Raw genomic sequence first — 19,490 nt, forward strand, 5'->3', positions numbered from 1 at the left:
GGTGTCAGGAATGTTGCTTTCAAATGGAATTTATCCTTCACATTATAAATGGCTCAGAATTAAGTGTCCCAATTTTAATTGGCTGGAATTTGGTCACCTGACTCGCAGCCGTGTGGAAATCCTACAGTGTCACTAAAAGTCTGGACCAGTTACTTCTCATGCTTAAATTACTGCTACTTAATTTCCTCAATATGTTTTTAAAAATATAAAATACTTTTTTTTGTAGTCTAGTTTTTTTACCCCCATTTTCAACTATAATAACCACAAGTAAATGATACTGAGGGACAACAAAAATCATAAACATCTCCTTGTTCCCATTTAAAAATAAATAAATAAATAGAATCTGACAAAAGAAAACACGGGCACTGAGAAATAATTTTCTTTTTTATTAAAAACATTATTGCTAGTTACATAATTCATTCATAAATGAGAATGTGCAACTTTAAGAGCCAAGGCAAAGAGATTACATTAGTCAACAATCTGGTTTTTTCCTTCCCATTAGTGTATCTGATGATGGTGTCGGAGGATTTCTGTTCAGCTAACTTGGTTTTGCTTTCAATTAAGACAAACTGTTTTCAATCAAACAAAAAAAAGAAAAAAAAGAAGAAAAAAAAGATTGCATATGCATTCACCCAGAACACCCAAAACAATTAAACCCAAATCAATATATATATATAAAAATAATAATACATAAAACCATTAAAATTAACAAATATTCTCTTGTATATATAGTTTAAATGTGCTTTTACTTTTTTCTTGATTTTATCTAATAGATTCTGGTCTATGCCTCTCTTTCTAACACTAGCCCTCGCTCGCTATCATTTTCATCTTTCAGTCAGTCCAATCTTGAAGACAGCTCGTTAATTTGAGAAAAGGAGGCTGTCATATTTCAACTGGCATGAAAAAAGGAGGTTAAAAAAAGAAAAGAAAAATCACACTTTACAACCCCGTAGTGCTTCTTTTAATCATCCACGCAGTAAGTATCTACATCTCACTCGGCACTAAGAATAAGCATTCCTCTTCAGAACAAACATCGTACTAAAGAAATGTGGGCAAACAAAACAAAACAGACAGCACTGTGTCGATCTGTCTTAAAGCCAGGCAGGTTATGGATTTGTGAAGCAGTAAGTTATACAGAACTCAAGAGTTTAATTTAAAAAAAAAAGAAATATCCAATAACATACAAGATCGCATATTCTCGCAGAATAAAAACTTCTGAGTTCTATATACAGCACTCCCAAATTGTACGCTGCTGTGAAAAAACAAAACAAAACAACTTGACCAGTTACCCAGGTCACGCTGGACACACCCATGAGACCCATCCTGAATAAGCGAGGCACTCCATTTAGCCCACGATTAAAGACAATCTTGCATATGTACACATTCATAAGATTATGGACCTGCAGATAAGGAAATGCACCCGCCGGATCCTTGAGATATCCACTAAGAATTACCAAGAAAAAGGGGGGTGCATTTAACAGAAAGATCACTTTAGAAATAGTCTGCCGTCTGTTCCAACAAGGAGGAGGAGGAGGAAAATCATTCGTCTGCTTTATTTCTGGCTGTATAACTAACCTTGTACAGTTGTGGATCATCACAATGCAGAAAAAAGCAGCACGCCCGTGCATCTTTGGGCTGTCACCAACACAAGATGCCAACAGAACAAAGCAGATGACAAGTTTTCAGTGTAGCTGCTGGAGAAAAGTCTGAGCGTGCCATGTTGCGCGTTAGCAGTGGCAGTCACAGCAGTAGCAGTGTCATTTGGCACGCGTACGTAACTAAAAGTACACAGCAAAGCGAGTAGAGGAACAACCGCTACCAAAACAGAAGCAGAAGCTGTACACATATCTAATTAGACAGATAAATACAAGATCCCAGCGGTAGGAAATTACTCATATTTTGTAGTGTGTGACCATTAAGGAAAGAGAGAGAGAGAGAGAGAAAACGTTGATTTCGTCAAAACAGAGTGTGTTAGCCATTTATGGAAAATCTCACCATAAAGTGTCCTGATATGATTCCAACAGTTCCTTTTTAATTAGTTTAATTAGTCTTTGCTCTGACCTCCGAGAAAATACCAAAGAAGCCACAGTCTCAAAGAAAGAGAGCATTAGTGTTGTCCAAGCAAGCTGCAGTGCTGATGGAGTGGTTTTGGAGTCAAGTGGTCGTAGTGTCACATCCGGCTGTCCACAGGGAATGCAGAGCATCGTCAGTTTTCCATATGGTTTCATTCGAGGGTTTGAACTGCAATGGAGGAATGTAACAGAGAGACAGAGGGAGGAAGAGAAGCTGCAAGAGTGTGAGTGTAAGGGATGAAGTTTAGTCATGTCGGTAGTGTAGCGGTAGTCCCCCATTGTCAGTTCAGCAAGGGCAGTAAGTGGGAGGAGGCTGTCGTCTTGTGATGCACACAATCAGTTTTTCTGCAAGAGAAGAAGAGGTACAAGCGTGTGAACGGATCACATGGAGCGGCTAAGGGCGAGGCTGCCATGCCTGGGTGGAAAGAATCACACTTTAAAGATAAATTAATTAATTAACAAATACAATACATGATAAAGGGTGCGAGTAAAAACGTTACTTAACATTGGACAAAACGAAAAATTACAAACTGTGCAAAAGCAGAGGTAACAAAAAATATGTGTATATAAGATCCAAGGAACCACAAAAAAGAAAGATTTGACACTTTTCACCAGCAGGGGGAGCAAAACAGTCTAAAAATAGTAAAAATGGAAGCTCATTAAAAATCCAAATCACAATTAGAAACACACAAATATTCACAAATCTTACTACAAAACTAATATTAGGCCATGCGGTGAGTTGTGAGAGCAGCCAGTGGGACACACATACCATGCGGTGACATGCAGTGTGACACAGTGGGTGTAGCCTAACCATCGTAAGAATCCATTAGAGGCAAGGAGGCCTGCCTCTCCCCATACATCCCTCCCTGGGAGAGAGAGACAAAAAGAAAGAGGAGAGAAGGACAGATAAAGATGAGGAGAGAGAAGAGTCCAAAGGAGTGGGTTAATAAAGAGGGTTTAGTGTGGAAATCCAAAGAGGAGGTGAGTAGACACAGAAGGGGGAAAAGTGGAAGGAGTTCAGGATGACGAAAGAAAGAAGAGTTGCGACATGTTAGTGCGAAGTTAGGTCCTGTTTTAAGGTTGGAAAAAAAGGGACAAGGGTGAGAAATAATGCACAAGATAAAGATCAACTCCTGTGCTGTACCGAGACATGCATGAACATGCTGCCTGTGGGTGTGTGTGAGAACATGTCCATTCACACGGTAACTTTCTGGGAAACCAGTGTGTGAAATTAACACGATTAATAGTTTTTGCCCTTTACATTCATTGAACAACAACTTGAGCAGCTTGTGAGAGCGCAGACTGAACTCAGATGGCGCCTAAAGTCAGGTGAAGCACTGCAGCTATAGCACAGCTCGGTGATTTTGGCTTTCTTGGATCAGCAATCCTCAACCCCAAAATATTCCATTTATAATCCAAAACAACAACAAGGTGTGGACTGGCTAGATAACTTTAAAAATTAAGTGAGCATTACGTTACATTGGGGTCAGGAGAGAGATGTAGCAAAGAGCATGTTAGGAGTGAGGCAGTAAATTCTCAGTAAAGGCGCAGACATGCGGGCTTATGTCTCTAGGCAAAGGTGTGAGGAGTGTCAGTGTCATGAGGTTGGCCGATACCTGATCTAAATCTTTGTCAGTAGGTCCGAGTGTGTTATCCAGAGTGTTCCTTCTCCCCGTCTGGTCCAGTGTGGAGTAGGCATCTGAAGAGGAGAAGCACGTGTTTAATTGGTACTTCCAATAAATACACAAAGGGCGTAGAATATGGAGCTGGCAGGAAAGAGAAACAGAAGAAGACCGCAGAGGAGATTTATGATGTAGTGAGGGAAGACATGCAGTGGGTTAGTGTGACAGAGGAGGATCCTGGGGACAGAGGCAGATGGTCCGCTGTGCTGACTCAAAGGCAGCAGCTGGAAGTCAGTGATGACTTGATGCCAATGAAAGCAAAGGCATGTCGGACAGCTCTTCTGTCAGTTGTATCTGTTTGTGTGTTTTGTGTTTGCACACTTGCCTGGTCCCATGTCATTCATTGGAATCATTTCCCGGTCACTTTTGCCACCTGTGTGTCAGAGAAATATTAAAACAGTCAGAAATGCATGTATTTCTCTGTAATTCTAAAGAATTAAGTCGAGACAAATAATTTTTTTAATGCAACCAAAGTGCTCAACAGGTAAAAATAAATAAATAAACAACTAAATAAATAAATCACCACAACTAAAAGAAAAGTAAAAGCAAATGTCCAGATTCAGTCTACTTTGAAATTCAAAGAATGAAACTGTGTTTTTAAATCAGTACTAAAAATGTCCTGTGTTGACATTGCTTCAAAAATTGCCACACACTTCCGGAGGCCCGGTCCCTTCTATACCTTAAACCTGACCTCAGCACTCAGGGAGGAGTCAGGCGGGTCCAACACACACAGTAAAAAAACAAAAACATGCAAAAATCACTTAGAAAACTGACTGGGAGGCGATGCAGATCAAATATGCTTTCACTATTCTTGAAAATTCCCCATGTGGCAAAGCTGTAAATGTAATGAATCCAAAGTTGGCTGAGATGAGTAACTCCATATCTGCAAACAGCCCGTTATCATTCTGCACAATCAACTTCCGAGTTGCAGTCATGCAGAGGAATCGTTCAGACTCAAGTTTAGAGACGGAAATTATGTGAAACTCTGAATAGATACTTAAAGGGCCAATTTGAATAACAACTGACACCACTACATAATTTATTTTATAAAAACAAGAAGACTGGTAACAATCATTACACTGAAACCTTTTAAGCAAAGTGGCGGCTATTTTGACTCCTACCACTGACCTTTGTCTATAAGCGGCAGAGTGCTTTCCTCATATCCGTTGGGTTTGTTGGTGGGAGGGTTTAAGTTGACCATGAAATCTGTCTTCTTCCAGCCATCCTTTTCCAAAGTGCGCCGCAGGTCCTTGTAGCCCCAAACTGTCTGCAGCACTAGGCCGGCTCCACGCACCTCCCGATCTGAACGATTCCTAAAGACGAGAGGGAGAAAGGTGCAATTTATGAAAATAACCCGTTATTGCAATTTCAAGATGCTCTAAAACGTGGACAGAAAAAATTATTCAAATGATCCGTATCCATCTGTCACTGCGTACCCATCCTTGTTGATGAGCACCAGTCTCTCGATGCCATTAGCAGCCCTGAGGGTCTTGGCTGCTTCCACACTGGAGCCCAGCACCTCATGGAGCGTGCTCAGTATAGACACCACCGTCTCTTCTGACACTGCTCGCACTGGCTGACTCTGACCAGCACCAGGCAGGTTATTTACCAGGTTAGGCACCGCATGTTTACCTGACAACACAGGGAAGATTAAGATTGCAGCATACTTACAACTGCTAACACTGGTATGTAATAAAGCTGGGGATTTTTTTTAAACTCTGGTTAAAACTTTTTCACTGAAGCTCAGTCACACAAAGACTTAAATGTGTCACCTAGTAGCTCTTTGTTTCGTCCATCAATGGCCAGGTTGCGAAGGGCTCCGGACATGGCTCGGACTACGCGGTCGTTGTTATGAGCCAGCTGCTCCGTCATCATGGATAAACCTTTCTCCCTGCGCACCAAGGCACGGATGCATCTGCCATACTACAGACACACAAAGTGCTTAGAAGACCATCTTGATGACCATTGCTGTTAAATCTCGTGCTTGGTTTTTAACAAACTTTTCACTCAGTGGGTTATAATGGATTGGATTTATATAGTGCTTTTCAAGGCACCCAAAGCGCTTTACAATGCCACTATTCATTCACTCTCGCACTCACACACTGGTGGAAGCAAGCTACGGTTGTAGCCACAGCTGCCCTGGGGCAGACTGACAGAAGCGAGGCTGCCATATCGCACCAGTAGGCGGTAGGGTAAAGTGTCTTGCCCAAGGACACAACGACCAGGACAGAGAGCCCAGATCGAACCGGCGACCTTCCGGTTACAGATACGCTTCCCAACCCCCTGAGCCACGGTCGCCCCGGGTTACCGTTACCTGTCAAACGCTACTTACACAGGGTAAAATAAGTATTGGATACATCACCAATTTTCTAAGTAAATATATTTCTAAAGCTGTCGCTGATATGAAATTATCACCAGATGTTGATAACGACACATCCACTCCACACATGCACAGAAATCAAAGATAGATGTTTGTAAATTTAATTTTGTGCAATAATGATAAATGACATAAGCAAAACGTATTGAACACACTGACTGAAATTCATTTAATACTTGCTACAAAAGCGGTTGGTGATGACCGCTTCGAGACGTCTCCTGTAGGGAGAAACTAGTTGCAGGTGTGATTTTGTGCCAGTCTTCCACACAAACAGTCTTTCGAAATCTAAGCTTTAGTTCTTTCTAAAGGTTTTTAGTTAGAAACAGGTCAGGCGATTGGCTGGGCCATTCTAGCATCTTCATCATCCTGGTAGATGGCAGCAGATTTTCATAAAGAATATCTCAGTTTCCATCGATCCTTTCTTCAATCATATGAACCCATACCGTGTTGTTCCCACCTCCAAACTTCACTGCTGTTGTGGTGTTTTTGGGATGAGTTGCGGTGCCTTTTGACCTCTAAACATGGTGTTTATTATGGCACCAAAAAAGTTCCATTTTAGTCTCATCTGACCAGACTACATTTTCCAAGTATTTCACAGGCTTGTCTAAATGCTGTTCACCAAACTTTAAACATGCTTCAACGTGTTTTTTCTTCAGCAACGGAGTCTTGCGTGGTCAAAGTGCATGCATGCCATGGCAGTTGAGTGCATTACATGTTTTTTAAAATAATTTGTACCTGCTGATTCCAGGTAGCTTCCCACAAGCGGTCCTTTGCTCTCTGACAACTTTTCACTCTTCTGTGTGAAATCTTGTGGGGAACATCTGGTCGTGGTTGTTTAAATGATGGTGAAATGATGGGGCCCCCACTGTATTATGGCTCCAACAGCGCATCATGAGCGGATCTTAATTTTGACTAAGTGGCAGAACTGCTTTCTAATTACTGATAGATTTCAGGCGTGTCATGATGTTCCACACCTCCCTTTCTTCAGGAGTTCAATACGTTTTCCCTCTGTCATTTCTAATTATTGCACAAAATAATTTAGGAACACCTACAGTTTGATTTTTTGCATGTGTGGACTGGATGAGTTGTTACCATCCAGTGAGTTGTTGCTTTTGATGTAAGAGAACTAGCAGCTCTGAGACCCTCTCTCTAAAGCTGAACCCAACCTTCAGAGGAAGCTTGTTTCTGCTGCTTTGACCTGTAGCTCCAGGCCATATGTAAGCATGGGAATGTAGATCAACCAGTAACCCAACACTTCAGCTCTTTAGGTGGAGTGTTGACTAAACAAATACCACTGTGATTTTTCTCACGTGCACAAAGTCAAAATAATTGTGTGTTACATTACAGATAACCTCAAAGAACAGACAAATCTAATAGAAATCCTCACATAGAGTGTTTACTAATGTTCCTGAAATAACCTTTGATTGCAATGACTAATGCTAAAACAGCACCACTCATTCCAACTTCCCAACCTGGTTTATTTACTTAGCACATAAAGTTCTGGTACGGTAAAATCGAAAAAGATCAGTATAGATGGCAGTTCTTACAGTCCAGTGTCCAGCGCACAGGTTCTGAATAGCTCCAGCTGAAGCTTCCAACACTGTGGCGTTTTGGGACTCCTTTACCAGAGACATGTAGATGCGAACCACCTCCGGCTGATACAAGAGCTCATAGCCTACAGGAAACAGGCAGAGAGTGGACACGTGTGTGATGGGAACATTGATAATGTAACAGCTCCTTCATAAAGAAAGAATCTTTCAGGAGTATAAAATACAGACATATTAATCATTGAACAATATGTGCAGGGATATGTTAAGGAGTAATTCTTGAAAATCAAACAGGATTAGTGTTCCTGAATGTGGTATGAAGATGGAGTGATATCTGTTCTTTATCCAAGTACACAGACGGTTTTCTTTATGCCTCCAGATAACACAGCAAACGTCTATACTATCATCAAGCCGATAGGCGCTCGGTAAGGGCTTCAGTAGAGACAAAACAAATGGTGCCCAACTGTCTGCTCATTAAGCTCCAAAAGCCTTGGACAGAAGATCTTACTCCAAATATTAACTCTTAAAACAGCAGAGACGATTGATAGAGAAGCAGAAGACTCAGGAGGAGCCTGACCACTATCACATCTACATTTGTCATAGTATAATAAATCTTCCTTTACATCAACCCCTGCGATAGAGAGAACGTCTCTGTTGTGGTGTCTTGAAAGCCTCTTAAAGCACAGCGAGTCCAATCAGAGAAAAGGGCAGAGATCCCCTGTGTGTCTGTCTGTGAGATTGTTTCCACGTGAATGCAAACAACATCCACTACTCCTAATCTCCCATGAAAAAGTGCACAACAACAACATCAACAGCTCTTTCCAGAAGCACGTTATGATGACGTATGAAATCGAAAACGATAAGAGAGGTAGAAATCTGCAAAACTTTCAAAAAGCAAAGGCTGCAACTCATTTCCTTTACTGTCCCCATCCACTTCCTGTCTTTCTTTTAGCGCTCACATTGGCTGCCCTTACATGACCACTCTGCTCAACAGGACATCATCTCATGAGTATTCATGGTCCAGATTTAGATTTTTGTCCTGTAGATCAGCGGTCCCCAACCTTTTTTGCGCCACGGACCGGTTTATGCCCGACAATATTTTCACGGAGCGGCCTTTAAGGTGTCGCGGATAAATACAACAAAATAAAACTAGTACCGGTACCGAAAAAAGATTTATTCATAACACACGTGAAAAGACCAAGGAAAACTGAGTAAACGATAAAAACGATAACAAAATAACGCTGAAAACCGATAAAAATCCTGAAAACCATACATTTCACACCTGAGCCTCAACTGGCCCGGTACCAAACGACTCACGGACCGGTACCGGTACGAGGCCCGGGGGTTGGGGACCGCTGCTGTAGATTATTCTAAGCTGTATTGCAATAACAGTCGTATGTCACAAAATTCTGTTTCCAAATTCTAATTACAGAAATTATACTACAAACAATGCATCAACAATTGCTGATGCATTATTGCCATTTGCATCAAAAAGAGTGGTCCTCTGAGTCCATGTGGATGGAGCGAGGTACAGCTTACATCAAACTGCGCGTGCAGTAGCAAAGCCAGAGCAAACTACATTTTCAGAAGTCCGAGCGCTTTATCAGTTGACAAGGAACATATTTGGTGTCAAAAAACCACCAAGTTTACCTGGCATTTGTAACAAATAAGAGATAACTCAGATGTACTATGACATCCTCTCTATGCGTCGAGCTGTGAATGGAGCTGTGGCAAACAGTCTTCTAAAGGTGGATTACATCTGAATGAGAGACCGCTGTCACCACAACACGTTCAGTGTTTTGAACCCCATTTCTATAAAGGCTTAATTCAATAAAAGGTGTTCATAGAGCCTTTGCTTACCTTGAGCAGGTGAGGTCCTTTTTGGAATGTCTATTGTATCATCAGCTGTATCCTCATCTTTCCTTCCTGGAAGCAACATTAAACATTAACATCAACAAAAATGCCAAAACAATCTGCTGTTGACACCGAGTGGCTGTTTCAGACTGACACATGCGCTGTTAGTACATGTGTTCTGATTTGGTTAGACACGTGCTCTTCAGGGCAAACACGAAGATTTAAAAACTACAGTGCACGTTCTACAAGTGTTCCGCTATTAAGAAATGGGGCATGTTAGCGCTAGTAAAACATTTCTGTTATCTAAGCCATGATCCTACTGCACCCACTCCAAGACAAAAGTACAAAGCAGAGGTAAAGTGCATAGCCAGGTAAAGAAAGCTTACCTTTGGAAAACCACTCATCTGCAGCCAGGCCGAAGGAGGATGTAGGGCAGGGAGGGGAAAGAGAAGAGCAGCAGAACAGGAGGAAGAGAGAGCATTTAAGTAAAAAGGAAAGCAGCCGTAATTGAGTCACTCAGTAAACACCTGTTTACACCCCAAAAGCAGCACTGCCACCACACAGAATCAGCATGTGACATGCCATGTATGAAGGCCAGATAAAGCAAATGCAGGGAAACGCCCAAACCAAACAAGTAATTTCATATTTACATAAAATTGTACATCAAATGTATTAATAACGTACAAGTTTAGAGTAGCTACAAACACAAAATAACTACCTGGGGGCTGCGCTATACCTCACCTGCAGCAGCCCTACCACCTCACCGCTCACTCTTATATCATCAGTCACAATCTTCTAAAAGTAAAGAGTCAAATCAGAAATAAAGGGAAAAAAATAAAACTAAAAAACTAAACATTTGACATATTTATACCAACATTAACACATGGTTGTTGCAATTGACTTTGTAATACAAAGCCAGCAAATTGTAGTGGGGGCTGTAGTCGGACAAAAACAAATCAATACTCTCGGTGAAACACAAACAGAGCAGCTGAAGAGAGGATAAGATTTCTCTAAAGGGGGGGAGGGGTTAACATTCCTGTGCTGATGACTGGCTTTGTTTGTGTAAGTGTGTTTGTCTACGATTGTGTGTATGTGCAGGTATCAGCTCAGTGAGATGATGTGACCTCACCGAATGCTCTCGATACTGAATGAAAACTACGCTATCGCTGTCTAAGGCACACACCTTTGCTCTTGCGGGAACCGAAGCAACTGCCCTTATTGCTGGAGTAGGCGGGGCCTTGGTGGTTTGGTGTGGCCTCCAGGTAGCGCTCGGGGTTGGGGATTTCACGGTGCACTTGGTAGGACAGGTTCCTCAGCAGACACACACAGTTCTCTGTCAACTGCAGAGATGGAGAGGAAGTTAAGAATCAAAACGCCGCCTTTCTCATTGTAAATTCACAGGTAAATGTTACCGAACACACAAAAGCAACAAGGATCAAACAAATGTGTCAAAGGATTTAATCAATCAGAAATCCACATACCTTATTGTCCACATCTTTACAGTCAATCTGGGACTTGACAATGTACATGAGCGAGTCGACCAATCCCGTGCACTCCCTGAGCTTCCTCCTCGCCTCACTTCGCTCTGAACTCACATTTCTTTAATCGAGAGGAAAGTTTAAAAGAGGAGAAACAAGAACGCAGATTAGAAAAGGTTAAAGGGGAGTGGAAGGAGTCTGCTATAGTGACTACAAAAGGATTCCAGCACACAATGCCCGAGCACACCCCCATTACGTTTGAATGAAACTCCTGTTAAATGTACTAGTTTACAAAGAGAGTACAGTTCGACAAGATCGAGTTACATCTCTGGGCCAATTTTCTCAACTGCTCTCTGACTCAGCCGCACTTAAAAGATTCAAGAGAGCTGGAAAACTGAGTGTCGTGGCCTTTCGTCTTTTATGTTTCCCGTCGGCAGACACACCCTTTCACATAATACCAGGACACATTCTCTTTCACTGCACAGGGCACTCATCTGACTTCACTACATAGTCTGAGAAGTTTATTTACATGCTGCGGTAGGCAGACGTTTAAAATAAAAAATGCTGACTGAATCAAATCAGGATTGCGGCAGGAAAAAGAAAAAGAGTGTCCCGGTTTCCAAAAAACAACGCTTGAAATTTGCTAAACTTATTTCAAACAAACAGAAAAAAAGCAAGACGATATCTATTTACATATTCAAATAAAATAGTGTTTGACCCTAATCCTCTTCACTAACCTTAGCTATAAAAGAAGACACATAACGGGGCGATCGTGGCTCAAGAGTTGGGAGTTTGTCTTGTAATCGGAAGGTTGCTGGTTCGAGCCCCTTCTCGGACGGTCTCGGTCGTTGTGTCCTTGGGCAAGACACTTCACCTACCGCCTACTGGTGTTGGCCAGAAGGGCCGATGGCGCAATATCGCAGCCTCGCTTCTGTCAGTCTGCCCCAGGGCAGCTGTGGCTACAACTGTAGCTTGCCTCCACCAGTGTGTGTGAATGGGTGGATGACTGGGTGTGTAAAGCGCTTTGGGGTCCCTAGGCGGGACTAGTAAAAGCGCTATACAAATATAGGCCATTTACCATTTACATAAGGCAGACATGTGTGCCACTGTTCACGATATGCCTGGATGACTTCTGAAGCCATAAAAGTTTAACTCTGCCTTCCATCTGTCGTTTACAGTTCGACAGTGAAGTGACACGAAATCATAAAGTGAAACTAAAGGTTACGTTTACAGTCACAGAGATGAATATTTTCAGGAAAATCCACTAAGTATTAAAACTTAAAGAGGAATTTCCTGAGTAAATATAGTCATTAAATACTCAGAAAACAAGTTCTCTGTCAAAGATCTCCTACAAGCGTTGAATTGGAAAGAAAAATGGCTTTAAAGAGAAATGACACACTCATCGTTTCAATGACCCATATGTAGATAGTGGCTACCACATGCCCAAAACTGGCTATAATTGATACTATAATTAAGGCACTCATATTGCTGCGTATATACATATCCATTAAGGCGAAACAAACTGCACTCATAATGACCTTAAATTAACCATTAAACCCAGCAGTGCAACTGAAGCTTCACTGACACAAAATCTCTGCACAACACTCCCCGTCTATTTGGCAACAATGAAGAGAGCGTTCTTGTTTGTCTGAATATTGTTAAGTGGAATTAGAAATGGACAAAAGCTTGTAGGAGCTTGGCATTCCCACTCCGTGTGAGCTCTACTCTTCAACTGGTCTGAACAATGTGAGCTGAGAAACTGCAGAGTTTGGCTGCAGGAAGGCCAATTACAACTTGTGCTACAATTGTCTGGGTCAAAGGCCGTAGTGACCCAGCACTAATTTTTTAAGAGATTGTTTAGCTCTGGCATCTCCTGCGTAATGTCAGGCTGAAATTTTGAATTTATTTATTTAAAAGGGACAGTGCGGTTTAACATAGTTCAAGTGCAAGACGTGAAACTGATGTACCGCACATAGGTTTATAGCTACTGCTAATTTTCAATAATTGTCCCTTGTTGGGTTTATAATCTAAATAGATACATTTACAATAAAACAACATTTTCATAAAACCAAATTACATCATAAATACAATTACAATTAATAGACAATAATTTAAAATAAAATTAAAATCATTAGTTAAAATGACTACAACTTTGATTTCCCTTTAACCTTCAATGTAAAGGATCTAATGTCTGTAATCAATTTGATATCGGTTGGAAGTGTGCTCCACAGATGGGAAGCCTTTATGGAAAAAGCTGACTGACCGAATGTAGATCTGCGAAATAATATCTTGCAGTTGCCGTTCACCTTACTCCTAGTAACACGATTACTATCTTGTCTCTGGATGTATCTATTGAGACACTCTGGGGCCATCCTATTTATACATTTAAAAACTAATTTAAGAAAACACAGATGATTAAAACTTTAAAATGTGACAGCGATGCCACCGAACAGATTTTTTATCCATTATTTTTAAAGATCAGTTATATAAGGACACCACAGGCTGAATTGTAGATGATGCTGCTTGGGTCCAAACTGTCATACAATATGAAAAATGAGAAAATATCATAGAATGCGTAAATAACTGAGCTGTTGAAGTGGGTATATAGTGCCAAATTAACTTAAAACAATTCAGATGCTGTCCAGACCATTTCTGTAAATACTGAACTTTTTTAAATCCTCAAGATAAGATGCGTTTCCACACCTGCGAGTAACCCTTTTATAATTAGACTTATGGCTGAAGGAAATCCAAGATAACAGAAAGACAGGCCTGAACATACTGTTTATACTGGAAAAGTCAATGCCCCACTGTCCTCTGCTTGCCCCCCTCCCCGTAATCTCTGAAATTCCCTTCCTGTCACCCCACCCTCCCCTCCTGATAGCTCAGTTACTGGGCAATTTTTCTTTTCTTTTCTTTGATATATAACTGACGTTTAACCCAGAAGTGTTTATATGTACTAGTAATTAGAGTAAGAGTCTTTAACATGAAAAATATCTTTGGTGCATCACTCCAATATACTCACTTTTTTAAGTCTGAGTTTTTGAATCTGTTTGGAGTTTTTGTTCCTTCTACAGAAAAGATTGTTTTAATTAACCCTTTAAGACCTACCATAGAACCAAGTCCGCCAGAGCTTACTTTATATTTTTACATGCTGTGGAGCCATTTTTGGGAGCATTTCAAGTTGCTATACATCAATACAACTGTTATAGCCCATATTTTAATAATATGTATGCATTAAGTCCATAGTAACTACATTAATTGCAAAAAAGTGCAATAAACTACAAAAAAATTGAAAATCATTTTTGTTTTTTTTACATATATTTCTACTTGGAGAAATTTAAGAGGCTTATCCCTCAAAACTTTAAATACAAAAAAGTTGCAAAAAATAGTTTACAACAACAGGAAATTTATTTTGAGTGTCTTCATAGTTTTATTTTTGAGATACAGCAATTTTTATATACTGCAGGAAAAACAAAAAACAATCCTATGATGCAAATTTGCAAAGAAAACAGCATGTGCATCAAAATAAACTATTTCCAGCAGTGCAATTCGAGTTCTAAGCATCCCAGAAACTATTCAGAAAAGTCAAACATGACTTATAAAAACACCAGTGTAGGCTTTTAAGGCCTACAAGTAAAAAACTACATTTTCCGCGAAAATTACGTCACTTCCGGTTTCGGGCAGGAAATGGTGGACATGCGATCGTTCGCGCTGACGTCTGTTTCAATGTGGGAAGTGTTACAAACAGCTGATCGGATCGGCAATGCGTGTTTCTGGAATATTATGTTTTTGTTCCTGCAAGCGCTTTTTATGCAATTTTTGCAAAGCTATATGTGGAAGGAAACTGTGACTTAGGACAAGCTGATGGCATAAGATGTAAGTACAACTCCTCTGGTTTCATATGCAAAAAAAATTATTTCGCTAGCTTACGCGGTTCCGGTTCTACAGGGATTTAAAAATAGTTACGCAAAACAGAGCGTGCCCGCTCCGACCGACTTCAAAGGGTTAAAACACACTTCTACTACACATGTATGTATTTACACATAGCATCTTATAAAGACCAAGTAAATAGAGCTCTGATTTTTTTTTAAAGAAAAAAGTTTTGAGTTTAATCTGACTGAAGACATTTGTCTTCAGTATTTTTTATTATGACTCTACCATCATTCTCCATCTTCACTTTGCCTACTCCATGATGCATTTCCTGCTCTTCTGCTCTGTTAGCTCATCATTGCTTCCATCCTCCCTCACACATCCCACTGCTCTGTCAGTCTGTTGACCTGGCAACTTTCCACTTTCTTTTCCCAGCTACATATCTTGCTTCTCTAATGTTGCTTCCATCCGTCCTTTGCTCCATACCTCAGGCAGCCTGCTGTGTTGGTGAGGGCAGTCTCCCATTCAAGATGCCTGGGCTTGCAGTTTTCCTCCCCACCACCTGCTCCGTTGCTCCCTCGCTCCCAGCCCGAATGGGGAACCATCACCTCGTCGGAGAGGGCGTGCAATGCATGGTCCACAATCTCCATTTTCACAGAATCATGAGACGACAAGTTCCACAGCGTTCCTACAGGGGAGAAGAAAAAAAAATGTTTTTTTTAAAAAACATACAAAAAACAAAAAAAGCAGACGAGAAGATTCAGTGAGAATTTTGCACTTTTCCTGCAACTGACATCACTGAGAAATTATTAAAACTTTGTAAATATTGTTTTCTAATAAAGCACAAATATATTATTACTATAATGGACTTTGTGTGGTGGCTACACATGCAAGTGTGACTGGTCCCAAAGAAAACAAGGAAGAGTCTGTGCTGCCTGACTCAACAGAAATGATTTAATCACCCAATGACTGATTTTTGCACATTAGTATAACAGTTGTCATCAATATTGGAGTACTGTAACACCTCGGTGTGTGACAGAAAATAAGAAAATATGCAATACACCCACTTTATTTCCACACAAGTTTACATACATCCTACAGTCAGTTCAGGGTTTTTCTTGGCTCAAGCAGGCTTTGTGGGGTGACTACGCTGTCTTACTCAAAAGAAATATACGTGTTTTTCTTTTAAATCATAAAAAGTTGAGTTGAAGCCTGAGTAAATTAAACATTAAAAACACTGGTTAAATATTTATCACAGCCTTCGTAAAATTTTCTTTGGGGGAGGGCCAATGTCCTCCATGAGTGCCAACATTTTTTATATGCAGGATATACCCCGTGGACTATATTTTGATCATCATCAAGTCTTCTTGTGTTTTAAACTTAAAAGTACTGAAGGTTTCTGCAAACTCAGGAATCCTATAGCAAATTAATAAACAGCCCTTCCAAAAAACATTTTAAAAACGCTGGGCTGGCTAATGAGTAAGCAGGAGCTACGTTATTTCTTTTTGGCATAATGCCAAGTTGATGTGGCTTTTGATCCCTCTTAGGTTCAAGACATTGCCTGTCCAAGGTTCATTTGATTTAGTTTTGGTTGCATCACTCCCTCCCTTTTTCTGCCTCCTGCAACAGAAGACTTTTTTCCCCCCGATAGTTTTTCCATATTTAGCTACCAGAAGTTTCCACGGAAAACAAAAGCCCACCAACGTACTATTTTGGTTGTGCAATGTGGAGATTTGGTCCCAGCAGCAGACAGAGCTGCACTGTGAAAGCGAAGCTAACATCACTGTCATGTTAAACCTTGGCGGTGTCATCAATTCTACAGCCACAACATTATGAAATAAATGTTGATTGCACAATGAAAAGCAACAATGTAGCCTATTGCCCATTTAAAATGCACAGTTTAAATAAGGTTGTATGACAGTTCTATGTATTAATATAATACGTTGACCCTTTGTTAAATAGACAATCTGTTTTAAATCCTGACCTGACAAAATTTGTGTACATATTATATAAAAGTTTATCTTGGTGTAGGATTTTGGAGATTTTGCAGGGAGCTGCATGGTTCTTGGTGTTCTTGCCAGTTGGCTAAATGACTTCTGTTAGGTTGCAAAGTCATGTCCAATAGCTGTCCAACTGGTGGCAATTGCCAGCTTTATCTAGTATGAAAATCTAAATTGGCACACATTAACTAAATTAATAATAGCCACCTTAACAAAAGTAAACAACCACACTGAACAAGACTGAAAACAGAGCCCAGGATCTCTATGCACCGTGTACCTGTGATAACGTCCGTCAGATCCTGGTCATGAGTCTTCCTCAGCAGCCTGATCAGAGCCGGGACGCCATCGCAGTTCTTGATGGCAATCTTATTGTCTTGATCTCTGCCATATGAGATGTTCTTTAGTGCGCCGCAGGCTGCGTAGTGAACCTGTAACATACACGAGCACAGCTTAATGGGCCATCAGCCACGATGGAGTGGTACTTGAAGGCATCGATTTCAAATGCATGGAGAGCGCTAGCAAGAAACGGTCATGACCTCGAAACTGCACTACACGCATTAAATAGGTCTTCGCAGAGCTCCTCATACGAGTAATTACTACAATTAGTGGTAAATTAGCAGGCTAATTAGTACACATTTACACATTAAAGAAATGTTAAAGGGGAGCTATTATGCTCATTTCAAGACTCAGTTTTGTTCTTGGTCTCCACTAGTGTAGTTTTCATGATGCACAGTTTAATTAATTATATATAAGGAAACTTTTTTTTTTTTTTTTTCATCCAGTTGCTCAGTTTTACTGGATCCTTATATATTAATATTTTTTAGAGTTAGAGAAAAACAAACAAAAAAAAACCCTATTCACACTGCCGGTGTTCTGGGAATCCATCCTACCTCACAAAGTAGGGTAGGATCAGGTAGGAAACACACAAAACCCAAATTTACTTAATTTTTAAAGCCATTGTGAATATTTGTTATGGTTAGGGTTAGTCAGAAGTCACCATCACATTATCATACGAGTAGGACGATTTGCCAAAGTAGGACAGTTTCTCAGAACACCGGTATTACAACAACAGAAGGTGTGGCTGATGTATTTAGCCTTAAGTAAAAAATATAAGGTATGTCTAAAGCTGCTAAAGTAATAGATGGTAGCAAACTAAGCTAACAGTTTATCTGCATAAAGACTATTTGTAACTGCGTTATATTTCTATTTCTAAATGTGTTTCTATTGTGGTTGAAATGCAAACAGCCTCTTAATTTCACTTTAATGTGGCTACAATTCTTTCTGACAACAATAAGGCATCATCATTGGGGATGACCACAAGCTAGCTACTCAACTTATCCAAGAGAAGTGGCCTAAATTTCAAACTTGGCATCTTTAATTTGAGCAACCACCTTTATCACAGTACATATTTGGTTAGAATATCAGATATTTACAACATGGTAATTATGGCCCACAAATATACAATACTTCAATAATAGTATTTATTACTGCCATAATACCTCAACTATTACTTTGTTTTGTGCATTTTGTCTGTATTAAAACTTGTATGTATTATATAATAATAAATGTATGGCTAATAATGTGAAAACCTACAGAAAAAGAAGAATTGCACAATGGTTTGCAACATTAGAACATTTGTATCTGATTTATAATCAATGGTGGTGAACTCTGGTGTGTATGACAGAAAAAAATAAAAAGGAAAAATGCAATACTTCCACTTTATTTCCACTAAGTTAACAAACATAGAATTTTTTCTCCGCGGTTGCTTTGAAAGTTGTAATAGTCTGCATTCCTGGACCATTTTTTCATTATATTATACTTAATGTGGACTCGTTTTTCCATACACACAAACTTATTGGATGGACTCTTTAAAACCACTTTCAAATGTTTGGAAGATGCAGTTGCAGTGTGACCCATTTCCTCAGTCAGCAAGTTATCGCACACACACACCAGACTTCAAACCTGTCACTGGCCACGGAGCATGAAATGTGAAATTAAGATGCTTCTTTGCCTCGGGACTGGAATGCATGATGTGGTTTCCTTGGTAGTGCCCTTACAAACATCAGCAAAATTTTGCCACAACTAGACCGAAATGAAAGGGAACTGGAGAAAAACCACTGAATGTTTCGGCCAAAACCGGATTTAGAACAAATGTCGCCCTCCAGGATTTGAAGTCCAATACATGCAGCTTGTTTATAGCTCACATTCATTTGGTATTACAGGTAAATCTACAGTTCACCTTGTCCTCACAGTTTAAGATACACTTCATCCCTTAAGCTTCGCTTTTAGCCCAATCATAACAACCTTCCAGAACAGCAAAGAGCGAACAGAAAGCCTTGGAGAAAAACAGCAAACTGACCTCTCTGTGTGGGTTGTCGAGCATAGAAACCAGTGCTGGAATGCCTTTCATACGACGCACATCGGACTTCACCTGCAAATCAAAAGGAGGGACACAGTGTGAATGGGCATTTGTTATATTATTTAAATAGAAACCATGCAAAACAATTATTAAATCAAGAATGAATAGACAAGCAAGGGCCCAAAACAAGGATACAGAGTAACAAGCGATAGACACTGAAAAATCATTGAAAAGACAATAAAAACCTCAAG

At 40.2% G+C, this 19,490-nt stretch overlaps 1 protein-coding gene across 7 annotated transcripts in view; it reads right to left on the reverse strand.

Annotated features, from left to right (window-relative positions):
- Positions 1-393: 393 nt before the first annotated feature.
- ctnnd1 (catenin (cadherin-associated protein), delta 1) overlaps positions 394-19,490 on the reverse strand; it is a 33,307-nt gene continuing 14,210 nt past the window's right edge. For 2 of the 7 annotated variants that reach the window (XM_087842103.1, XM_087842104.1), the window contains exons 9-23: positions 19,240-19,311; positions 17,158-17,308; positions 15,367-15,568; positions 11,014-11,131; positions 10,716-10,872; positions 9,919-9,936; positions 9,539-9,604; positions 7,679-7,806; positions 5,527-5,677; positions 5,191-5,386; positions 4,883-5,067; positions 4,080-4,127; positions 3,689-3,771; positions 2,884-2,938; positions 394-2,417 (exon numbers count right to left, since the gene is read on the reverse strand). In XM_087842103.1, coding sequence (XP_087698229.1) covers positions 2,359-2,417; positions 2,884-2,938; positions 3,689-3,771; positions 4,080-4,127; positions 4,883-5,067; positions 5,191-5,386; positions 5,527-5,677; positions 7,679-7,806; positions 9,539-9,604; positions 9,919-9,936; positions 10,716-10,872; positions 11,014-11,131; positions 15,367-15,568; positions 17,158-17,308; positions 19,240-19,311 — 1,689 coding nt within the window. In that variant the 3' untranslated portion in view covers positions 394-2,358. Of the gene's footprint in view, positions 2,418-2,841; positions 2,939-3,688; positions 3,772-4,079; positions 4,128-4,882; positions 5,068-5,190; positions 5,387-5,526; positions 5,678-7,678; positions 7,807-9,538; positions 9,605-9,918; positions 9,937-10,715; positions 10,873-11,013; positions 11,132-15,366; positions 15,569-17,157; positions 17,309-19,239; positions 19,312-19,490 lie in introns of all 7 variants that reach the window. The other 5 variants (XM_087842108.1, XM_087842109.1, XM_087842106.1 and 2 more) reach the window with 4 other exon arrangements.

Source organism: Neolamprologus brichardi, chromosome 6, assembly GCF_056152115.1.
Source record: "Neolamprologus brichardi isolate AB-2024 chromosome 6, ASM5615211v1, whole genome shotgun sequence".
Classification (NCBI taxonomy): Eukaryota; Metazoa; Chordata; class Actinopteri; order Cichliformes; family Cichlidae; genus Neolamprologus; species Neolamprologus brichardi.